The 16398-nt window shown below is 49.0% G+C and overlaps 8 protein-coding genes across 8 annotated transcripts; 5 read left to right on the forward strand and 3 right to left on the reverse strand.

The window, feature by feature from the left end:
- Positions 1 to 139: 139 nt before the first annotated feature.
- On the forward strand, positions 140 to 991 carry LTR64_005352 (uncharacterized protein; the record flags this gene model as incomplete). The annotated part of the gene is made up of 1 exon (XM_064899691.1): positions 140 to 991. The coding sequence occupies one exon, from the start codon at positions 140 to 142 to the stop codon at positions 989 to 991; it is 852 nt and encodes a 283-aa protein (XP_064753003.1).
- A 935-nt stretch (positions 992 to 1926) lies between these two features.
- On the reverse strand, positions 1927 to 3222 carry LTR64_005353 (uncharacterized protein; the record flags this gene model as incomplete). Its single annotated transcript, XM_064899692.1, has 4 exons — positions 1927 to 2351; positions 2405 to 2486; positions 2535 to 2579; positions 2632 to 3222. The coding sequence occupies 4 exons, from the start codon at positions 3220 to 3222 to the stop codon at positions 1927 to 1929; spliced, it is 1143 nt and encodes a 380-aa protein (XP_064753004.1).
- Positions 3223 to 4968: 1746 nt separating this feature from the next.
- On the reverse strand, positions 4969 to 5995 carry LTR64_005354 (uncharacterized protein; the record flags this gene model as incomplete). Its single annotated transcript, XM_064899693.1, has 2 exons — positions 4969 to 5381; positions 5437 to 5995. 2 exons carry the CDS (start codon positions 5993 to 5995, stop codon positions 4969 to 4971), a joined length of 972 nt encoding a protein of 323 aa, XP_064753005.1.
- Positions 5996 to 6534: 539 nt separating this feature from the next.
- LTR64_005355 (uncharacterized protein) lies at positions 6535 to 6929 on the forward strand (the record flags this gene model as incomplete). Its single annotated transcript, XM_064899694.1, has 2 exons — positions 6535 to 6586; positions 6694 to 6929. 2 exons carry the CDS (start codon positions 6535 to 6537, stop codon positions 6927 to 6929), a joined length of 288 nt encoding a protein of 95 aa, XP_064753006.1.
- Positions 6930 to 7367: 438 nt separating this feature from the next.
- On the forward strand, positions 7368 to 7877 carry LTR64_005356 (uncharacterized protein; the record flags this gene model as incomplete). The annotated part of the gene is made up of 1 exon (XM_064899695.1): positions 7368 to 7877. One exon carries the CDS (start codon positions 7368 to 7370, stop codon positions 7875 to 7877), a length of 510 nt encoding a protein of 169 aa, XP_064753007.1.
- Positions 7878 to 9295: 1418 nt separating this feature from the next.
- Positions 9296 to 10526, forward strand: LTR64_005357 (uncharacterized protein; the record flags this gene model as incomplete). Its single annotated transcript, XM_064899696.1, has 2 exons — positions 9296 to 9544; positions 9621 to 10526. The coding sequence occupies 2 exons, from the start codon at positions 9296 to 9298 to the stop codon at positions 10524 to 10526; spliced, it is 1155 nt and encodes a 384-aa protein (XP_064753008.1).
- A 1080-nt stretch (positions 10527 to 11606) lies between these two features.
- On the forward strand, positions 11607 to 13165 carry WBP1 (oligosaccharyl transferase glycoprotein complex, beta subunit; the record flags this gene model as incomplete). Its single annotated transcript, XM_064899697.1, has 4 exons — positions 11607 to 11754; positions 11806 to 11916; positions 11961 to 12685; positions 12731 to 13165. 4 exons carry the CDS (start codon positions 11607 to 11609, stop codon positions 13163 to 13165), a joined length of 1419 nt encoding a protein of 472 aa, XP_064753009.1.
- Positions 13166 to 14911: 1746 nt separating this feature from the next.
- Positions 14912 to 16029, reverse strand: LTR64_005359 (uncharacterized protein; the record flags this gene model as incomplete). Its single annotated transcript, XM_064899698.1, has 3 exons — positions 14912 to 15379; positions 15655 to 15934; positions 15983 to 16029. The coding sequence occupies 3 exons, from the start codon at positions 16027 to 16029 to the stop codon at positions 14912 to 14914; spliced, it is 795 nt and encodes a 264-aa protein (XP_064753010.1).
- Positions 16030 to 16398: the final 369 nt, after the last annotated feature.

The raw sequence follows: 16398 nt of genomic DNA on the forward strand, positions 1-16398 counted from the left end.
CTTCTATTTCCCTCAAGCTCTTCATTTATTTCCTGCAGCAGGTCTGTTGTCTTTCCTTCGTCTCCCAAAAAGTGATTTTCTGTTCTTCCCCATTCATTCCTCGAAAGCTGGTCTTTCGCTACACTCCTTGCTAGTCAATATGAAGTTCTCCACAGTCACTCTCTTGTCATCTGCAATAGCAAGCACATCAGCATTTGGTCGGTTACAAACTTCGACAGATCTATCACTACCACTCGCTCTATCAGTTTCAATCTTCCACACCTCTTTGACATCGGCTTATGCTCTGCCGAACGTTGCCCGTTCAGATGAAGTCGACGTGGTGAAGAGGCATGGTCGTGGCAGTGGCAGTGCTGAAGCCGGCGATGAGGACGCAGCTGAGGGTGCAGGTCCAAGACAAGCTGGCCAACGACAACGAAATGGTGGCGGCAGAAATAGAGGTGGTGGTGACGACGACGACGACAACGATGATGATGACGATGATAACGCTGCTGCAGCTGCAGGTGGTCGCGTTGATCGCGACGGTGGTGCCGATGACACTGATGATGATGATGATGACGCTGCCACAGGTCGTGGTGCAGCTGGCGACAACGACGATGACGACAACGCTGCCGGCCAAGGCAGAGGCAACACTGGTGGAAACAACATCGATGGCCTCCAAGCCAACGGCACATCTCCTATAAACCAGAACTCAAACTCCACCGGTACATCAGATGACCCACCTTTGACAACTGGAACCCCTGGATCTGCCGTCGGAGTGAACGCAACAGCTCCTGGCTCAGGCTCAACCACAAAAGAAGGCACTCTCCCAGCTGGCTTCCCACCGCCAGTGCCTGGAGAGGGTTTCCTGGCTGGTGAGGGCGAAGCCAGTGGGGCTGGATCATCTCGAGCTGCGAGCATGGCACGTCGAGAGTTCAGACAGGCAAGGCAGGTGGTGAGGAGGGCGCCAACTGGTCCCAAGAACGATCTTCATCAAAGAATGTACGATATTTGATGGCGTGATAGGGCATTTGTGGATCACATCGTATGATAGATTGTGGCATAAAAAAATAGAAATTCCGAAACGTTGTTCTAAGCTTGCATGAAGTCGTCTTCTGCCTGCGTGTGAGTTCAGTGTGATCACATGCAGATGTCGTGGGCAATAGTGTTCCGTAGAATGTGGAATCGAAGAATATAGGCCGGAGGGAGTCAACATATCATTTCTTCAATGCTCATCCACGCAAGGAAAGTCCATGAAGTTCAAAATGTAGATCTACGTTGCTTCATCTAGAACCATGCATGGTGCCGTAATACTGTGTGTATACCTTAGAACAATACTCTCGCAAACCCACAAATGCTCGGTCAACGTTAAGTGAGCGATGGCCAGTCCAAGGCAAGAAATCAAGCTTCAGGTTCAACGAGACGGATCACGAACCTGTGACAAAAGATAGTGGAAGACCAACGTTTGTTTTGGAGAAATTCAGGGATGTCATGTCATTATTTTCGTGTAAGAAATGCATCCAACCAGCCCAAGTCTTCCGCTAAATTCGTCCGTACCTAATATCTAATCACTGCAGCCACAAGCATGATAGTCGTGGTCCCAAACAGAACAACATTCGTCGGCGCCAAAGTCCAGTACGTGCTATGCAAGAAGAGGTTTCCGATACCGGAAGTGGTCACTCAACAGGAAAATTGAGGTATATCCAAAGTGGTGAAAATATACGTAAAACATCAGGGTCCTTGAAATGGCAACAAAAATCTTCGACATATAGTAATTCGTCGAGGTGCAATATTGACGGACATGGCCTAGGATCAGAGGACAATGTATTGTGCATGATGTCCTCGCAGGCAGCATGGGAGAATCATTTCCGTTTCAAAGTCAGGCGCCAGACTCCAGGCTAGGTAAAGCTCCAAACGTGGAGGACATGCTGTTCGACGAACAGCGGCACATCACCGGTGACGATTACCTCTGGTTTCTGACTGATAAGCACCATAACCTGGATCTCGCACAACACCAGTTCTAGGATCGGCGTACGCAGCACCACCAGCAGGGATTGCAGGAATAGAAGTCCGTGTCGTGATCGGTGCGTATCCTTGGGTAGAATATCCTGGTGCTCTGCCAGTAGGAGGGGTCGTGTTGCCTGGTATATATCGTGGATCCATCCGTGGGTCAACACCTGGAGGAGGTGGTTGTGTGGTAGAGACAGGATAGTAAGCAGGGTATCCGGCTTCGGCCATGTAGCCAGAGGTAACAGGAGGTGCACGCATCCTTGGCTCTTCGTAACGGGTCCTGGAGTAAGATTCTTCCGGTGCGTCAACCATCATCTCATCGTCTGCACCATAACGATCTTGATCCCGAAATTGCTGGAATGGGGCTGCAAAGTCTCAGTATTAGGACAAACTACATTGCACACGAAATTTCACTGACCTGGCTGCCGATTTCTGCGAATAGCCGTCTCTCGTTCACGAGCATACTTGACGCTGTCTTCCTTGAGAGAACGAATCATTTCCTATACACTGTTAGTTGTTTGCAGGTAGTGAAAAAGTCAACCACGTACTGTTGTCAGAGCACGATAGGCCCGTATTATATATCCTTTTCGTCCCTAGTCTTTCGTCAGCATCCAGTGCACAATACACTGCAGAAATTGCCCGTACATCGTGGTGTTCACCCGGTTTCATGGTGGCGTCCTGTCCAAGGTATCTGCAGAGTTCGGACTGTATGACTTCCCGGTCTATGCCATCTCCAGGGAGGAAATATTCATTGTACTTTGGCCTTGAATCAACCCGGGAGCGTCCACCTGAGGGGTCAATGACAGGTCGAACAGCAGCGGGTATATCGTCGAATTCGCCATCGTACGGTGTACGCCTGGCTGGTTCTCTGTCTGCTTGATCCCGGAGTGTAGGATACTGAGAGGGACGAGTGTCATATATCATTTCATCATCACGATCCCGTAGATTCATTATGTTCCTACCGGTTCTTGGCTCCTGTTGTGGCGGTGGACGCACAATACCAGTATTCGCAACGCGTTGTCGGTCACCTCCCATGATATCAGTTTCGATCACACGGGCTGGGAGACGAGCGGTTTCAGGGTCCATGGGCCTTCTGGGTTCTCTTGCTACTTCGCGTTCTCTTTCTCTCACGTCGCGGCCGTCTCTTTCCCTTCTTGTGCCTCGCGCAGGTTCACGATCACGACCATAGTCAGGTTCGTCCAAAGGATATCCGCGAGGATGCGAGTGCGAAGGCATTGCGGCACAATTTGGGCTGGAACAGCTTATGAAGCGAGGCGGCTATGAAACAGGTCCGACCAGGGAATAATCACGACTAGGACTGAGCCAGGTGGAAAGATGCCTATGGTGGATTTGACAAATGGAGGGCCGGGACACTCCTATGGTACAAGATCCTGGTTAGATGCCCAACAGGCAGTCGGGCAGGAGAAGTCCTTGAGACGTGGAGATCCTTGGTAGATCGAATCAAAACTGAGGCCGATATACTCTGGCTGAGCAAGACGCTTTGATAGAGACTTCGAACCGGTTAACGCCTGAGTGCCCAATGACGCAGGCTTGCCGTAAGCGAGCACACAATCACTTGATAGCTCTAGATGACTGCTCCAGAATGCCAACCAGGGTCCAAATGCAAATCCGGCGACGGAACAGGCTCACTTGGTACAGTGAGTATACAGCGACGGCGACAATGAAAGGATGTAGGGGAGGAATGGAAGCTGCGACAGGAAGAGAACGTGAAGAGCACAGCGAAGCAAAGTGGGATGGGGTGGCCTGCCAATCATCTGACTGGTTGGGCAGTTTTTCTGACTTGTCGCAGGCAGGAGCCTGAGAGCGATGAGATCGTCCTTTCTGGCCGTAACATTGACTTGCCGCCGCGCCAAAACTGTTTTGCCAGGCTCTATTCCAGCCTATCCTTTCTCTTTCGGTCGGCCATACTTCCACCTGGCCATGTGCTACATTGAGCGTCGTTCGTGATTGGCTGGACCATCTACGAAGTACTCCTGGTACTAGTTCGTGTCACTTGTCATTCAGTTGTCCTTTCGTTCATCGTCATTTATGATGTTGTGTTCACCGCCCAGGTGAAGAACGAGTAAAGAATTAATGGTCAGCTTCTGTTGCGTTATGTGATGGTCATGTCTGACCATTGTACCGTCTACTTCGAGGCTCCCAAGCATTGACACTGTGTACAAAACTCTAATATTTGGCTACGTATGCTCCAGGCCATGACGAGTCAGCGTTGCGTGGTATCTATCAAACCAATTCTCTACTGTATTCAGTACACTGTTAGCCAAGCAACTTGTCGAATAGGAAAAATAAGGGCGGATCATCGCGACAGTGCACGCTATGCGCAGACCGCAGGACCTGAACCTGATCGAATAACAGGAAGTCGTTTCGTACGTCGGTCCCTTCGCGTTGGGCAGCAATGCTCGGGCCTTTCTGAAAGTCTAATAACGCCTGTCACTCTAGCCGACCTTTTCCTCGAACCTTTTCTGATTCGACGAATCAGAGAAAAGCACAATGATTACTCCAGCTTCTGTTGCTTGCTATGCGAGTAAATCATGCTTCGTATACAAGTTCTATCGACAACCACAACCGGGTCCTTGCATCGGACCGCCATGCTCTCTACAGGCGTCCACCATTACTTCGGGCAGGACATTTCCCTCAGATGGTATATGAGGTTGACTCTCGTCACTGGTGCAAGTACAAATACACGTCATCTTCCCACTCCCAAAAAAAAAGTACACAAATCTCATATTCTGTACTCAGTCTGACTTGGTGAACGCACGGAATGTATATTCCGAGGCTTTGATGAAACACTCGTGTGTCCATGGGGATTGCTTACATCCCCGTGAGTGAAGTCGAGATGTCGAGGTGCGTGCATGTGGAGCGACAGATGGCTAGGGTAACACACGCCCGGCTTATCAGTCAGGTGATCTGTCAGTGGCCAGCTAGACCTCCTTTCTCACCAGGCTAGCTTCGCGAGCTCAGCTATAGCTTAGAGTCAACCTGTCGAACTCTGAACCCTGAGCGTGGTGTGTGTAACCTTAGTCCATTATTGAGACTAATCACTATTTCCTGGTCGGTCAAGCTGACCAGTTGTCCATGATCCTTGTTATTGAATCCACTATCAGTTGGGTATAGTTCAACATGGTCCCCTTTGCGCAACTTCTGTGGGTCTGTGGAGGGTACCCCACCTTCACCCTCTGCAAAACTTGAAGATAGAATCTGTTTTGCTGCTGTGGCACCTTCCAACTGTTTCGGCTTTGGCGATTGCATTCGTGCAGATTGCAGGACAGCGTCAAAGCGTTCTATCCATGCAAAAGTCTTTGGGAAAATAGCCCTGGAAAAGAGGCTTTCTGGGAGCGCCTTTGCCCCACGTAACCACATTAGGAGCCAGGAAGCTATTATCGAGGTTAGCATTTGCTGGAAATGGAACGCCTTCAAAGTATACCGTACCTTCAATATCTATCAATCCTGGCCTGTTAGTCTTGAGAACCCAGGTCCTGTCATCAGCCAATAAGTTCTCGAGCATGTTGTACAAGTTACGCATGTATATGTGTGCTTCCGGCTTCGCTCGCTCGAGGTCTTCAGCAGTCCAGGATGACCCCGTCATTTGCTCTCTATCCTTTCGAAACGCTGGGTCCGTAAAGTTTTTGGTTGGCATAGATCGCACGCCTCTGAAGAACAGCGGACCTTCGGTGTGCCAGATCTCGAATAGTTTCTGAAGAGCTCGCCCTTCAGGAGTCGTTGACCCAAGCTTATCGTTCGGGAATAGTTCTTCGAGCTTCTGTATGATGATGCGTGTGTCGCAATATACATCTTTACCTATTGCCATGATTGGGATCCGTCGATATTCTACGCCGATAGCCTGAAGATCAGGCCGTGGCATGATAACTGGTTGCTTTACCTCGGAGTATGGCAACCCACGAAGAGCCAAGTACATGACAATCTTCCTTGCGTACGGTGATGCATTGTAGTGGTATAGAACAATGCTCTTATCTGTATCGTCAGTCATATTGGGATGCCGTATGCTCAGACGCTGCTATCGTTGCGCGGGACAGAACTATTTGAGCACCAGCAGGTGCCAGCCACAACTTTCGATAGCATGTTCATTGCTGGAGAGAACCTCGGCATCTTTCTCGCGGACAGAAAGCTTAATTCCCTGAGTACACCCCTCGACATTCAGCAAAAACGACATTGAGCTATTAATCAAGCTATAATTTCTGCCAAACGAGGCTAGCAACAGGACGAGGCAGAAGAACGGCGAAACTCATCTCGACATAGTGAACGCCTGAAGCTCCTGGGCCTTTTTTTGCTCCTCCGTCCAATCAAAGATGTCATCACGTCACGCTAGACTCTATTAGGCAACTAGCTGGCCTCAACTTGAAGCTAGCATCTCGAAGCCGGTCCTTCATGACACGTTGTTAGAAAGAGCCAGATGGACAAACACAAACCGTGAGCTATTCTGACCGGCTCTGCCCAAGCAACGTCAAACAAGCCCTCGTTTCAACGGCCAGCAACACTGCATCTTTCGCGTGAAACAACACTACCAGCATGGCGCAGAGACTACTCCTTGGCCTGTTAGGAGCCAACATAGGTCTGACAGGTATGTACCTTGTGTTTGCTTAGCAGATACTGGCATTCTCCTTGGTAGATCAGAAGCCACGAGCCTCGCTACCGTGGACCAGGTTGCCTCCTAACAATTTCTGACAGGCTATCTCATCTACGACGCTAATCAAAAGCACGACTTCATCTATGAGGAGATGGAAGCTCGTCTAGACGAGGTAGAAGGCACTTTACGTGGACACATAGGGCTGATAGAGGATTCGCTCAAGCGTATCGAGCAGAGGCAGATGGGGCAGAAAGTTAGTGGTGGCTGGGGACAGGGTATGAGCAAGGAGGCCGAAGAGGGCTATACGCAGCGCGGGAAAGACGATCGGAAGAAGTAGTGCAGAAACTTCCTAGGCTGAGGGAAGGATACAAAGCTCTCAATTGCTTTGGCTGAGAATTCGCGAATGCATTCGATGCTGCAACTGAAGATGAGGTCAAAAACCCGACAGCCAACGAAGTCGTGGTCGGTGGTCGTGGTGCTCGCAGTATTATGCTTGCCACAACCTGGTGAATTATTCGCATGTAGACCTTCCTAAGATGCTTTATTGAAGCGCTCTACTACAGTACCAGTAAAGGGGCTTACAGCACAAAGCTTTGGTGGAACCACCACATATCAAAACCACAGAAACTTTGAAATACTGTCGTCATTCCATACAACCTCCTCCTGCACGACGTGATCCGACACATAGCATTGTGACTACAAAGATTTGAAAGTGCTCGCTGATCGACTCTATCTACTAAAGTGACACAGGATTGAACTAAGAATTTCTGAAGCCATGGCGGAAACAGGAACACAGCCAACATCTGCTAATTCCAACATTCAGAGACAACGACTTCTCCGCGTCACCCTACTAGCTTACCGTAATCCCAATCTCACTGAAGAACAATTCCACTACCATTGGACAAATATCCATGCTCCCAAAGTCTCTGCTCATCTCGCCAAGTTCGGCATCTTGAGCTACAAGCAATATCACTGTCCTTCATCACTGCGTCAATCATTCACGTCCGCCATCCCGAGTCTCAGTAAGGGTGCTGATAGTGCAGCGGACTACGATGGCTTTGTGGAGTTGTTGATGCCCAGCCTGGACTGCTATGAAAAAGCTTTGCAGGACGAGTATTATGTGAATGTGGTCGCCCTAGATGATAAGTACTTTGCAGATATGGAGAGGTCGAAGATGCTGGTTGGGTGGGAGGAGGTGTATGTGCAGGATGGCAAGCCAGTAAACTTCCCTCAGTCCACAGAGCAAGCTATGGAGGAGTCAAGCAGGACAGAAAACATCGATTGATCCTTCGCATGCTATTCTCACATGGTGTCGATCCGATCACCACCACAATCTGCAAACCTTTTAGTCATTACTGCAGTGACTTCTGGTATGCAGCTAACATGCCATCCTTACCTTGAGGATCCTGAATGAGATACCTGACTAGCTTCAGTGCTCAGTAATTGACAGGAATGGCCATGTTGAGGAGGAAGTGGAGTGAGTGACCACTACTTGAAGACCCAGATTCACGGTGAGATTCAGATGTACTTCTGAAGGAGGTCCGAACCATGTGCAGACAAGGTTCTAAAAGTGTAAATTCGGATGCATTTTGAGGTCAGCTCAGATGTCATGGGGTCAAACCTAAGGTCAACTTGATGTCTGAGAAAGCTGTCAGCTCGTATTGTTGGGGCGTGCGATCGATATGTTTGGTTAAAGGCTCACGTCCCGTCCCAGTCTCGCTTCCGCTTCCGCTTCCTCAGACTCCGATCTCGATGTCGTGGGCTTTAGCCTGGCATCATCTGAGCTTCGCCTTGCGCTGAGGTGCCGTAGTTTTTAGTGTCTTGCGCTTCCTTGTCTCCGGTTTTGCACACCACCTTCCCAGTGCACAGTTGGCCAGCCTGCTTATTTTCATGTCAGTACCATTGCAGTATCCAAGTCAAGGACAAGTTCAGGTGTGAAGCCAGAGTCAGGTAAGAGAATTGAGATTAGGTTTGCGGTTCTCTTGTTCAGCAATATAAAATTTTCATTTTTTATAATTAATTCGATTTCTGTTCTTCCTCTATTTCTCTACTAGTGATCTATTCTTCATCTTCCGTCTCTCCTATTCCCTGTTCTCTTTACGCTCTGTCTTATGTCCTCTCTCTCGACTGCTCTCTCCTTCACTCCATCGCTTCTCTACCTCTATTCTAAACCTTGTTCTTTCTTTACCTCTTCTCTGTTCGAAATCTGTTCTTTCTCTAACCGAGCTCGGTATTCGTCTCCTCCCCGCAAAGCTCTCATCTTCGTCATGTCCATATGCCTGTTCTCTCTGCCTACTCTGACTCTGTTCCTCTGCCTTTCCCGTCTATCTCAAGAGAGGGTGCGACAGGATCATAGCTTCACCCATACCGGGTACTAATTTTCCCACTCCATTGACCTAGTTCGCTATCTGTTCTCCCTCGATTCAACCTCTGTCCAGCCTCTGTTTATCCTCCATTTGCTCCTCCTAGCTTTACCTCTGCTGAGCGTGTCTATAGTCTCCTTTCCTTTATTGTGTTCTTCCTCTGTTCACCGTCTGTTCGACCTCAGTTCTCGCGTATTTTTCCTCTCCTTAATCTCTGTTCTTCCTCAGACAGAGCTAGAGATCTCAATTCCTCTTTGAAATCTGCACAGGCATCATATCCATAGAAACACATATCCTGCAACTATCCTGCTTTTCCTTCTTTTCCCCTACCTATCACAAGATGGCGTCTTCTAGTGATTTTCCACAGTATCAAGACGGCGATGTTACAATTGTTGTGTCCACAAGCAAGGTATATAGGCTACATTCACACACTTTGCGCCGTGTGTCTGATTTCTTCCGAAATGCCTTCGAGAATGGCGAAGCACCTAGATTGACTGCTGCAGCTAGAAGAGATGGCCATACGCCATATAGGTTTGTCCTGGTCCAGCAGCATAGCGATTCGGACGATCGTGGTGCTTTTATTTCCCTGGTATGCTATTTTCTAATGCTTTGAGCATGTAAACTAACCCTTGGCCAAGCAAATCAGTGAATCAGGTCGAGTACAGAACCCTATTACAGCTCGTGCTGCTAGAGTCGATCTGAGCGGTCAAGATGAGGATAAGTGTTGGGACTGGCTCTTTGGCTGCTTCTATGGCATCACACCAGCATTTGATACGAGCACATTTGGCGCAACTGTACTGGACTGTTCGAACTTGCTTGAAGTTGCAGACACGATCGCCGCTGTAACTCACATTAGGGAAGTAGTAGATCTGGCGCTTTTGAGGCAGGATAAGGTTCTCTGGCCATCGATAGCTACTAATCCGGTCGTTTGGGCTGAACTCGGTCGACGAGTCAAGAGTCCTGCCATCTTTAGGGAAGCTGTGGTTCACATTGTGGGAAAGTGGAAGATGCTGGGCGAGGCAACCAAGGGACAGCTTCGTGCAGCAACTAAAGAGCTGTGTCAGCGAAAGTGGGATGAGCTAGAACTGGCTAAACGAGCTATCGAAATCAGGATCGCAGGGCATTACCCAGAGTTTCTATGTCGCAACCACGTCGACAAACCTCACCGAACCGGCTACGCCAACGACATCTACATGTGGATGGCCCTATCTTGCTTCCGACAATACGTCTCTCAATCAGGTAATGATGGCATGAATAGACAGGCTGAAGATGGCGGCTATGCATGGTACAAGCAATTCAGTCAGGGAGGAGATGCGTACCTGGATCACGATGCAATGAGGGCATTCCACACGTACTTCCCGATGTCCAGCAAGGCGTGCAGCGTTTTGGAAAGCCACATGAACGTGCTAAAGGAGGATATGAAGGTATTCGTCAAGGATCTGATGGTGGTGAGGACACATATCGATCCAGCTACCATGGAAGAGGTAATCAAACCGTGGTTGACCTGCACAAAAGTGGACAAGGAGGACTTGCCATGGTATGTATTGGAGGAGGGAGCACACGACCAATGATACGGTGAGTATTGACAACGATATCGAAGGGTCTGCGACTACGTTAGCTGCCGAACACTTGACTGAGTGAGAGAAGTTCTTCAGACTCGGAGGAAAGGTACAGCAGGAACATGCTTCAATACGAGCTGAGGTTATACATGCATAAGAGGCTATCGTGAAGTTACAAGCAGGCGAGAGTGAACAGCGAGAATGCTCGTCCAGAGTCTGGTACTGAGGAACCAGGTTCCATACGATAACGTCCACGAGAGAAATGGTCGTGCTCTTGAGCTGTGGTTGTGACTCATCAAGAATTTCCCAGTATATACACGAAACAGTCGTTCGAGCTCAACGCTTCGCCTATTCATCTCATCTCTTTCCTTAGTTGTGCTCCGTCAAGAGGTCGCTGCTAATCTTCAGTCATCGTATCCTTGTGGTATCTTCCTCGGCCCCTCAGGAACTGTGAACGCAGGTATTAGCACCTATGCTGTTCGATTCACGCCGCAGACTCGTGTATGTTCAACCAATACGAAGAGACTTACTTGGATATGTCATTGGAATTGGTGGAGGATCTTGATCGCCTACGATCCGTCTAATTGGAGGTATAATGAAGAAAGAGGCAGGCCCCATAGAGCCCACTATGACGCTGAAGAATATTGCTGGCTTTTCATGGGAAGCCCATTTCAAATAGCGAACTGGTGATGACCAGAAGGTCCTTGGTATGCCGGCCGACATGATGTCTGTGGTGGTTGTAGGTGCGCTGAGGGCTGTTTCGAGGTATATGGGGCGCGCAGTTGCGGCCAACGTTGAGTACTCAAATTCTTGGATAATGGACTAGACTTCGAATCGCGACGGTTCCCTCGCACTGCTAGCCGTGCGTACTCTTTACGTAGTCGTGTATGTCTACTGCACAGGAGGAGGGAGAGCTCTCTTTCTGTTACCCCAGTCAAGCTGCAGGAACATCCGCCGCATCGAACCCTAAAAGCCTTGGCAAAGATTTACGCTGCGGAAGGTGAACACGTCTCCAAAGCGGCAGGTGCAGTCCGCTCAATAGATTCTTCGATACTCTGGCTGCTGGCAACAGCCGTGTATATCGCAACCACAATGAGACTACTCAGCTCGATATCTTTCTTGCTGTGTTATTTGCTGATATGGGTGCAAGCTAAGAGTGCGACTGGTGACCGACTACTGGTTGTGCTCGAAGATACAGCAGACAAAGACCTCTATAGCCAATTGTGGTCCGATCTCGAATGTAAGGCGCAGTTCCAGGACACAAGATGCCGTTGCTGATGATTATAAACAGCGAGGTCGTTCGTACTACAGTTTGAGTCACCTAAGTCCGAAGCGTTATCGCTATTCAGGCTTGGAGCAAAGACGTATGACCATGTGCTTTTACTTCCACCCAAGTCCAAAGGTTCGTTGCACTTTAAGATGAAGCACATATGTTAACACACGTAGGCTATGGACCGAACCTGACACCGAAGAACCTTCTCGATTTTACAAATGCAGGCGGTAACATCCTGCTAGCCTTGTCCAGTGAAACGGCCATCCCATCTGCAATTTCAAGTTTGCTCCTCGAATTCGATATTGCTCTACCTACCGATCGATCGTCTCAGATTATCGATCACTTCCACTACGATACTACCTCCAGCGCCGACAGTCACAATGTCCTTGTCCTGCCTCAGCCCAGACCATCACGATCAGATGTGATCAGTCTTTTTGGAGGAGATGGTATGTTGGCGGTGCCAAAGGCTGTCGGACAGACACTAGGTGCTGCGAGTACCCTGATCAACCCCATCCTCAGAGCACCGGAGACGGCATACACATACAACCCGAAAGAAGAGGCAGATGCTGAACCAGATGTATTCGCGACGGGTTCTCAGATTGCGCTGGTCTCCGCGCTGCAGGCAAGAAACAATGCACGATTTACTGTTCTAGGGTCTCTAGAGATGTTACAAAACAAGTGGTTCGACGCTGAAGTCAAGCTACCAGGTGGCAAGCCTACTAAGACTGCGAATAAGCAGTTTGCCAGACAACTAACAGAATGGACATTCAAGGAGATTGGTGTACTCAGGGCTGGTCGTGTGCAACATCACCAGATATTGGATGCCTCGAAACCAATATCTAACACGACACAGGTTGGCTTTCCCGACCCAGAGATTTATAGAATCAAAACTGATGTGGTGCGTATATATCGTTCTGTTCCAGACTACAGCTAACTCGTGTAGTCGTTCGCCATTGAGCTATCCCAGTGGGACCGCACTCATTGGGCACCTTTCACGCATCCCGCCTCGGATGCTGTTCAACTCGAGTTTACGATGCTTTCGCCCTTCCATCGCTTAGCCCTGAGTCCAACATCGACTTCCTTAAATTCGACGACGTATGGTACCACTTTCCGTACTCCAGACCAGCATGGTATATTTGCATTCAAGGTCAATTACAAGAGGCCGTTCTTGACAGATATTGAGGAGCGTCGGCAAGTCACCGTACGGCACTTCGCTCACGATGAATGGCCGAGGAGTTTTGTGATCACAGCAGCATGGCCCTGGGTTGCTGGACTCTGGACAGTCGTGATTGGATTTGTGGCCTTTGTTGTACTTTGGCTGTATTGTGAGCCTCCAAGAGAGGAAGTCAGTCAGAAGCTGCGGAAGGAGACCTCGTGACGTAGCATTCAAAAGTCTTCATGCAATCTCTGTAAAACAATAGAATGGGATTTTGCCGGAACTTTTACGTTCCTGGCCTGGCACGCAACTTCATACGTGTCATACAAGCTTTCTTGTTCAAGTTTAGAGAGCTGTCACCATTTGACTAGACCAGCATTCAAATCTCATTGTAATCGATTTGGCCAATTCGCGTTCTATGAGTGTTGTGGTAGTCTGGTACTCGGAAAAGATGCATGGGGGTCGGATCCGTTCAGTCAGGCTTGCAATTTTATTCAACACCGAATCTTGTTGTTACTGTGGACTATGGACGGAATGGATATCCAAACCACGTCACTGGCTCTTTAACACGTCTACAAGCTATCTTCTTCTGCTGCTGTCTCAGAAGTGGTAGGCTGTGCTTTCGGTCTCAAAGCGCGGATGTGACCACAATATTTAGTTTGCCGACTCATACTAGCCACGGTATGAGGCACACAACTTCTGGATGGCAAATCGACTGCGCAGACCGCCATCGATCCAGGCATAGCATACTGGACCCAGCCTGGCAACTCAGGATGTTGACATAGCTTGCTATGCTGAGGCCCTCAAAGCATCCTGGGCTCCCATGCCAGATAAGATAGTTTTGGGATCAGCGAAACTCAGCTCCGCCATAGTCTCGTCCCATAATCGCTGCATCAGCTTTTGTCCTTGGGGCTCGTAGAGGAATGGAACGAAGCTAGAGATGGTGGTCAGTGACAGATGCCATGGATTGCATCGACAAGTGACCTACGGATGGACCCTCCAGCTCGTAAGGAAGCAACAATGGCTTTCCTTGCCTTTGACCGCGACAGCATCGATATATGTGGATGCTCTAACCTCCACTGTTCGTCCCGTGACTGCAGCAAACAACTTAGCCATCAGCGCTGTGATCTCAGGCATCTTGCTCACACTCTCTGTTCCTTTGACGTAGCCTGGATCAGCAATATTGACACAAACCTACTTCTCGAGACAATGGCATCAGCCACATATCGTGCCTCGAATCTGCCTCTCTCATCTGACGCAGTTTATGAACTAGTTCAACTGACCATCCTTGCCTTCTGTGTACTGATCTTTCTCGACTGGCCACTTTTACGAATACCGTTCCCTTGGCTCCAGAATCAGATAGATGCTGCCACAGCTAATATGATGCAACGCAACCAGCAAGAAATCAACGGTAACCTGGTCCTGTGGGTCCTTGTTGTACGCCTTATTGCTTTTCAACCGTTGGCTTTGAGCCATAGCGCTCAAATGTGGGTGTGGCTTTTGGAGGCCGCTGAGTGCTGTGGCGTTGAAGACTGGGCTGGTGCGAAAAGGAATATGAGTTCTCTGCTCTGGATTGATGTCGTGTGTAACCGCAGAGCACGACTGTTGTTCGAAGAACTTTTCCATATGCGGAGGGCTGGAAATCGTGCACTAGACGATGTGGAGCAGTTAGATTCCCTGGACCTTCGCTCTCGCTGAACGGTCGTGTTCAGCAGCAACGTGACTGTTTGAATCTGTGATGATGATGTATAGCATGGATAAAACAGAAGTTTTACCTCGGTGAAGTGCATGACTCTGATTTCTCGAATCGTGTCTATCTGCGCGTCAACGTGAGACAGCAGGAAAGTTGATACACTGTGTCAAGGCGAACAAAGTCAGCTTTGCATTCAGATGCAACACGAGAGTTAGTGGAAAAGGGAAAATGATTGAATGCGAAAATAATGAGCAGCTACACATCTATCTCATGATTCAGTCACCGCCAAGACGATGACCAGCCCCTCTACCGGACCACGCACCGGACGAGAAACCACTTGTCCAGCTCCTGCCAGTAGATGGTATCTGCTGGGCCGCCGGCTGAGGTCTAAAGCTCGTCCCATAGGCTCTTTGGGTTGTAGCTGGCCGAGCAGAGGCGAAGTAATCCCTGACAAACGTTGGTGTCTGAATGTAGTTGCGTCCACCTTGAAATGTCGGATATAGTCGGGTCAAAAAGTCGTATAGATGTGCTGCGACCAGACCAGCACCTTGTTGTAGTGCTGCGTTCGTGCCGCCCATGACTAGTGACATGCCAAGCATGGCCCATGGGAGTAATTCGGCTGGAATCTGGAAAAAGATAAAATGGACTTTTCTACCACGGTTGTCCTGGGCATATGTATAGACGAAAGCGAGTAGGAGAGCGTTAGTGAAGATGTAGGACTTGAGGAGTAGACCAGCCACTGCCTGTTTCCTTGTTAGTCAATGACTAAGACGAAGACGTTTGTACAAGAATGAAATGTAGGGAGCCATAACCGCCGTACGCAACCTTTTTGTGCGCACAGCTTATCTCAAACAGCTACCACCATGCCTACGCCACATACAGCCTTAGATTGATATGCGAATGACAGGCTGCATGTCACGCAGGGGTAATCTTCCTCGCTCACCAGGAACCGAATCAGATATAGAATCTGAGCGGGCAGAAAGGCGAGGTATTTCTGAATTGGGTTGAAAAGACTTACCAGAATCGTTGCCGCTATGAAAGCGACATAAGTTGCGAAATCTCCTGGTTGTGCGAAGCGCGGCGAGTTTAGTTCAAGTTGAGTAACGTAAGTCCAGAACATGTACAGATCCCAAAGTGCATTGAACCCACTTCCAACTAAGAGAAATGGTGTAATGAGGCGCCAGATCTGAGGAAAAGGAAACTTGAGGAGGGAAGGCAGATGAAACAGTGCGAGGTAGCCATTGACCAAGCCACCATGGACGAGGAGCGATTCAACAGCTATAGCAGCCACAAGAGTCCTGGTCGCACATTAGCAGGATGAATCGTTCCGGCCTCGCTCGTCCTACCTTGATACAGGAGGTGCACTCCAGAACTTGTCCATAATGTCCGCCATTTCTAATCGACGCGAGATCAATTAAGACAGAGAAGTTCTGGAGTGGTCAAAATAGTTCAAAGATGATGAAGAAGGTCGTAAAGGCCACCTCAGCTTATAGGTGAAAATCGAAAGTGGAGCTAATAAGTTTTGGGTTTAGTGTGGCAGCCAGAATTTTGTGAGATATTCTGCGGAGGAAAAGTTGTCGGAGCGCAATGTGCATGGTTATTGTCGACAGCAATACAAGTGAATATCCTTACCAGTGACATCTCTTACTGTTGTATTTTCACAAAAGGCTCATGTACCGTGGCCCTTGACAGCTTGCTCAGCTAGCGAAAGTGCGCTGGGCGCAAGCAACGCAGCTCCCAATCGTGTGACAGAAAAGCATAG

Source organism: Lithohypha guttulata (assembly GCF_036872675.1).
Source record: "Lithohypha guttulata strain CCFEE 5908 chromosome Unknown scaffold_4, whole genome shotgun sequence".
Taxonomy (NCBI): Eukaryota; Fungi; Ascomycota; class Eurotiomycetes; order Chaetothyriales; family Trichomeriaceae; genus Lithohypha; species Lithohypha guttulata.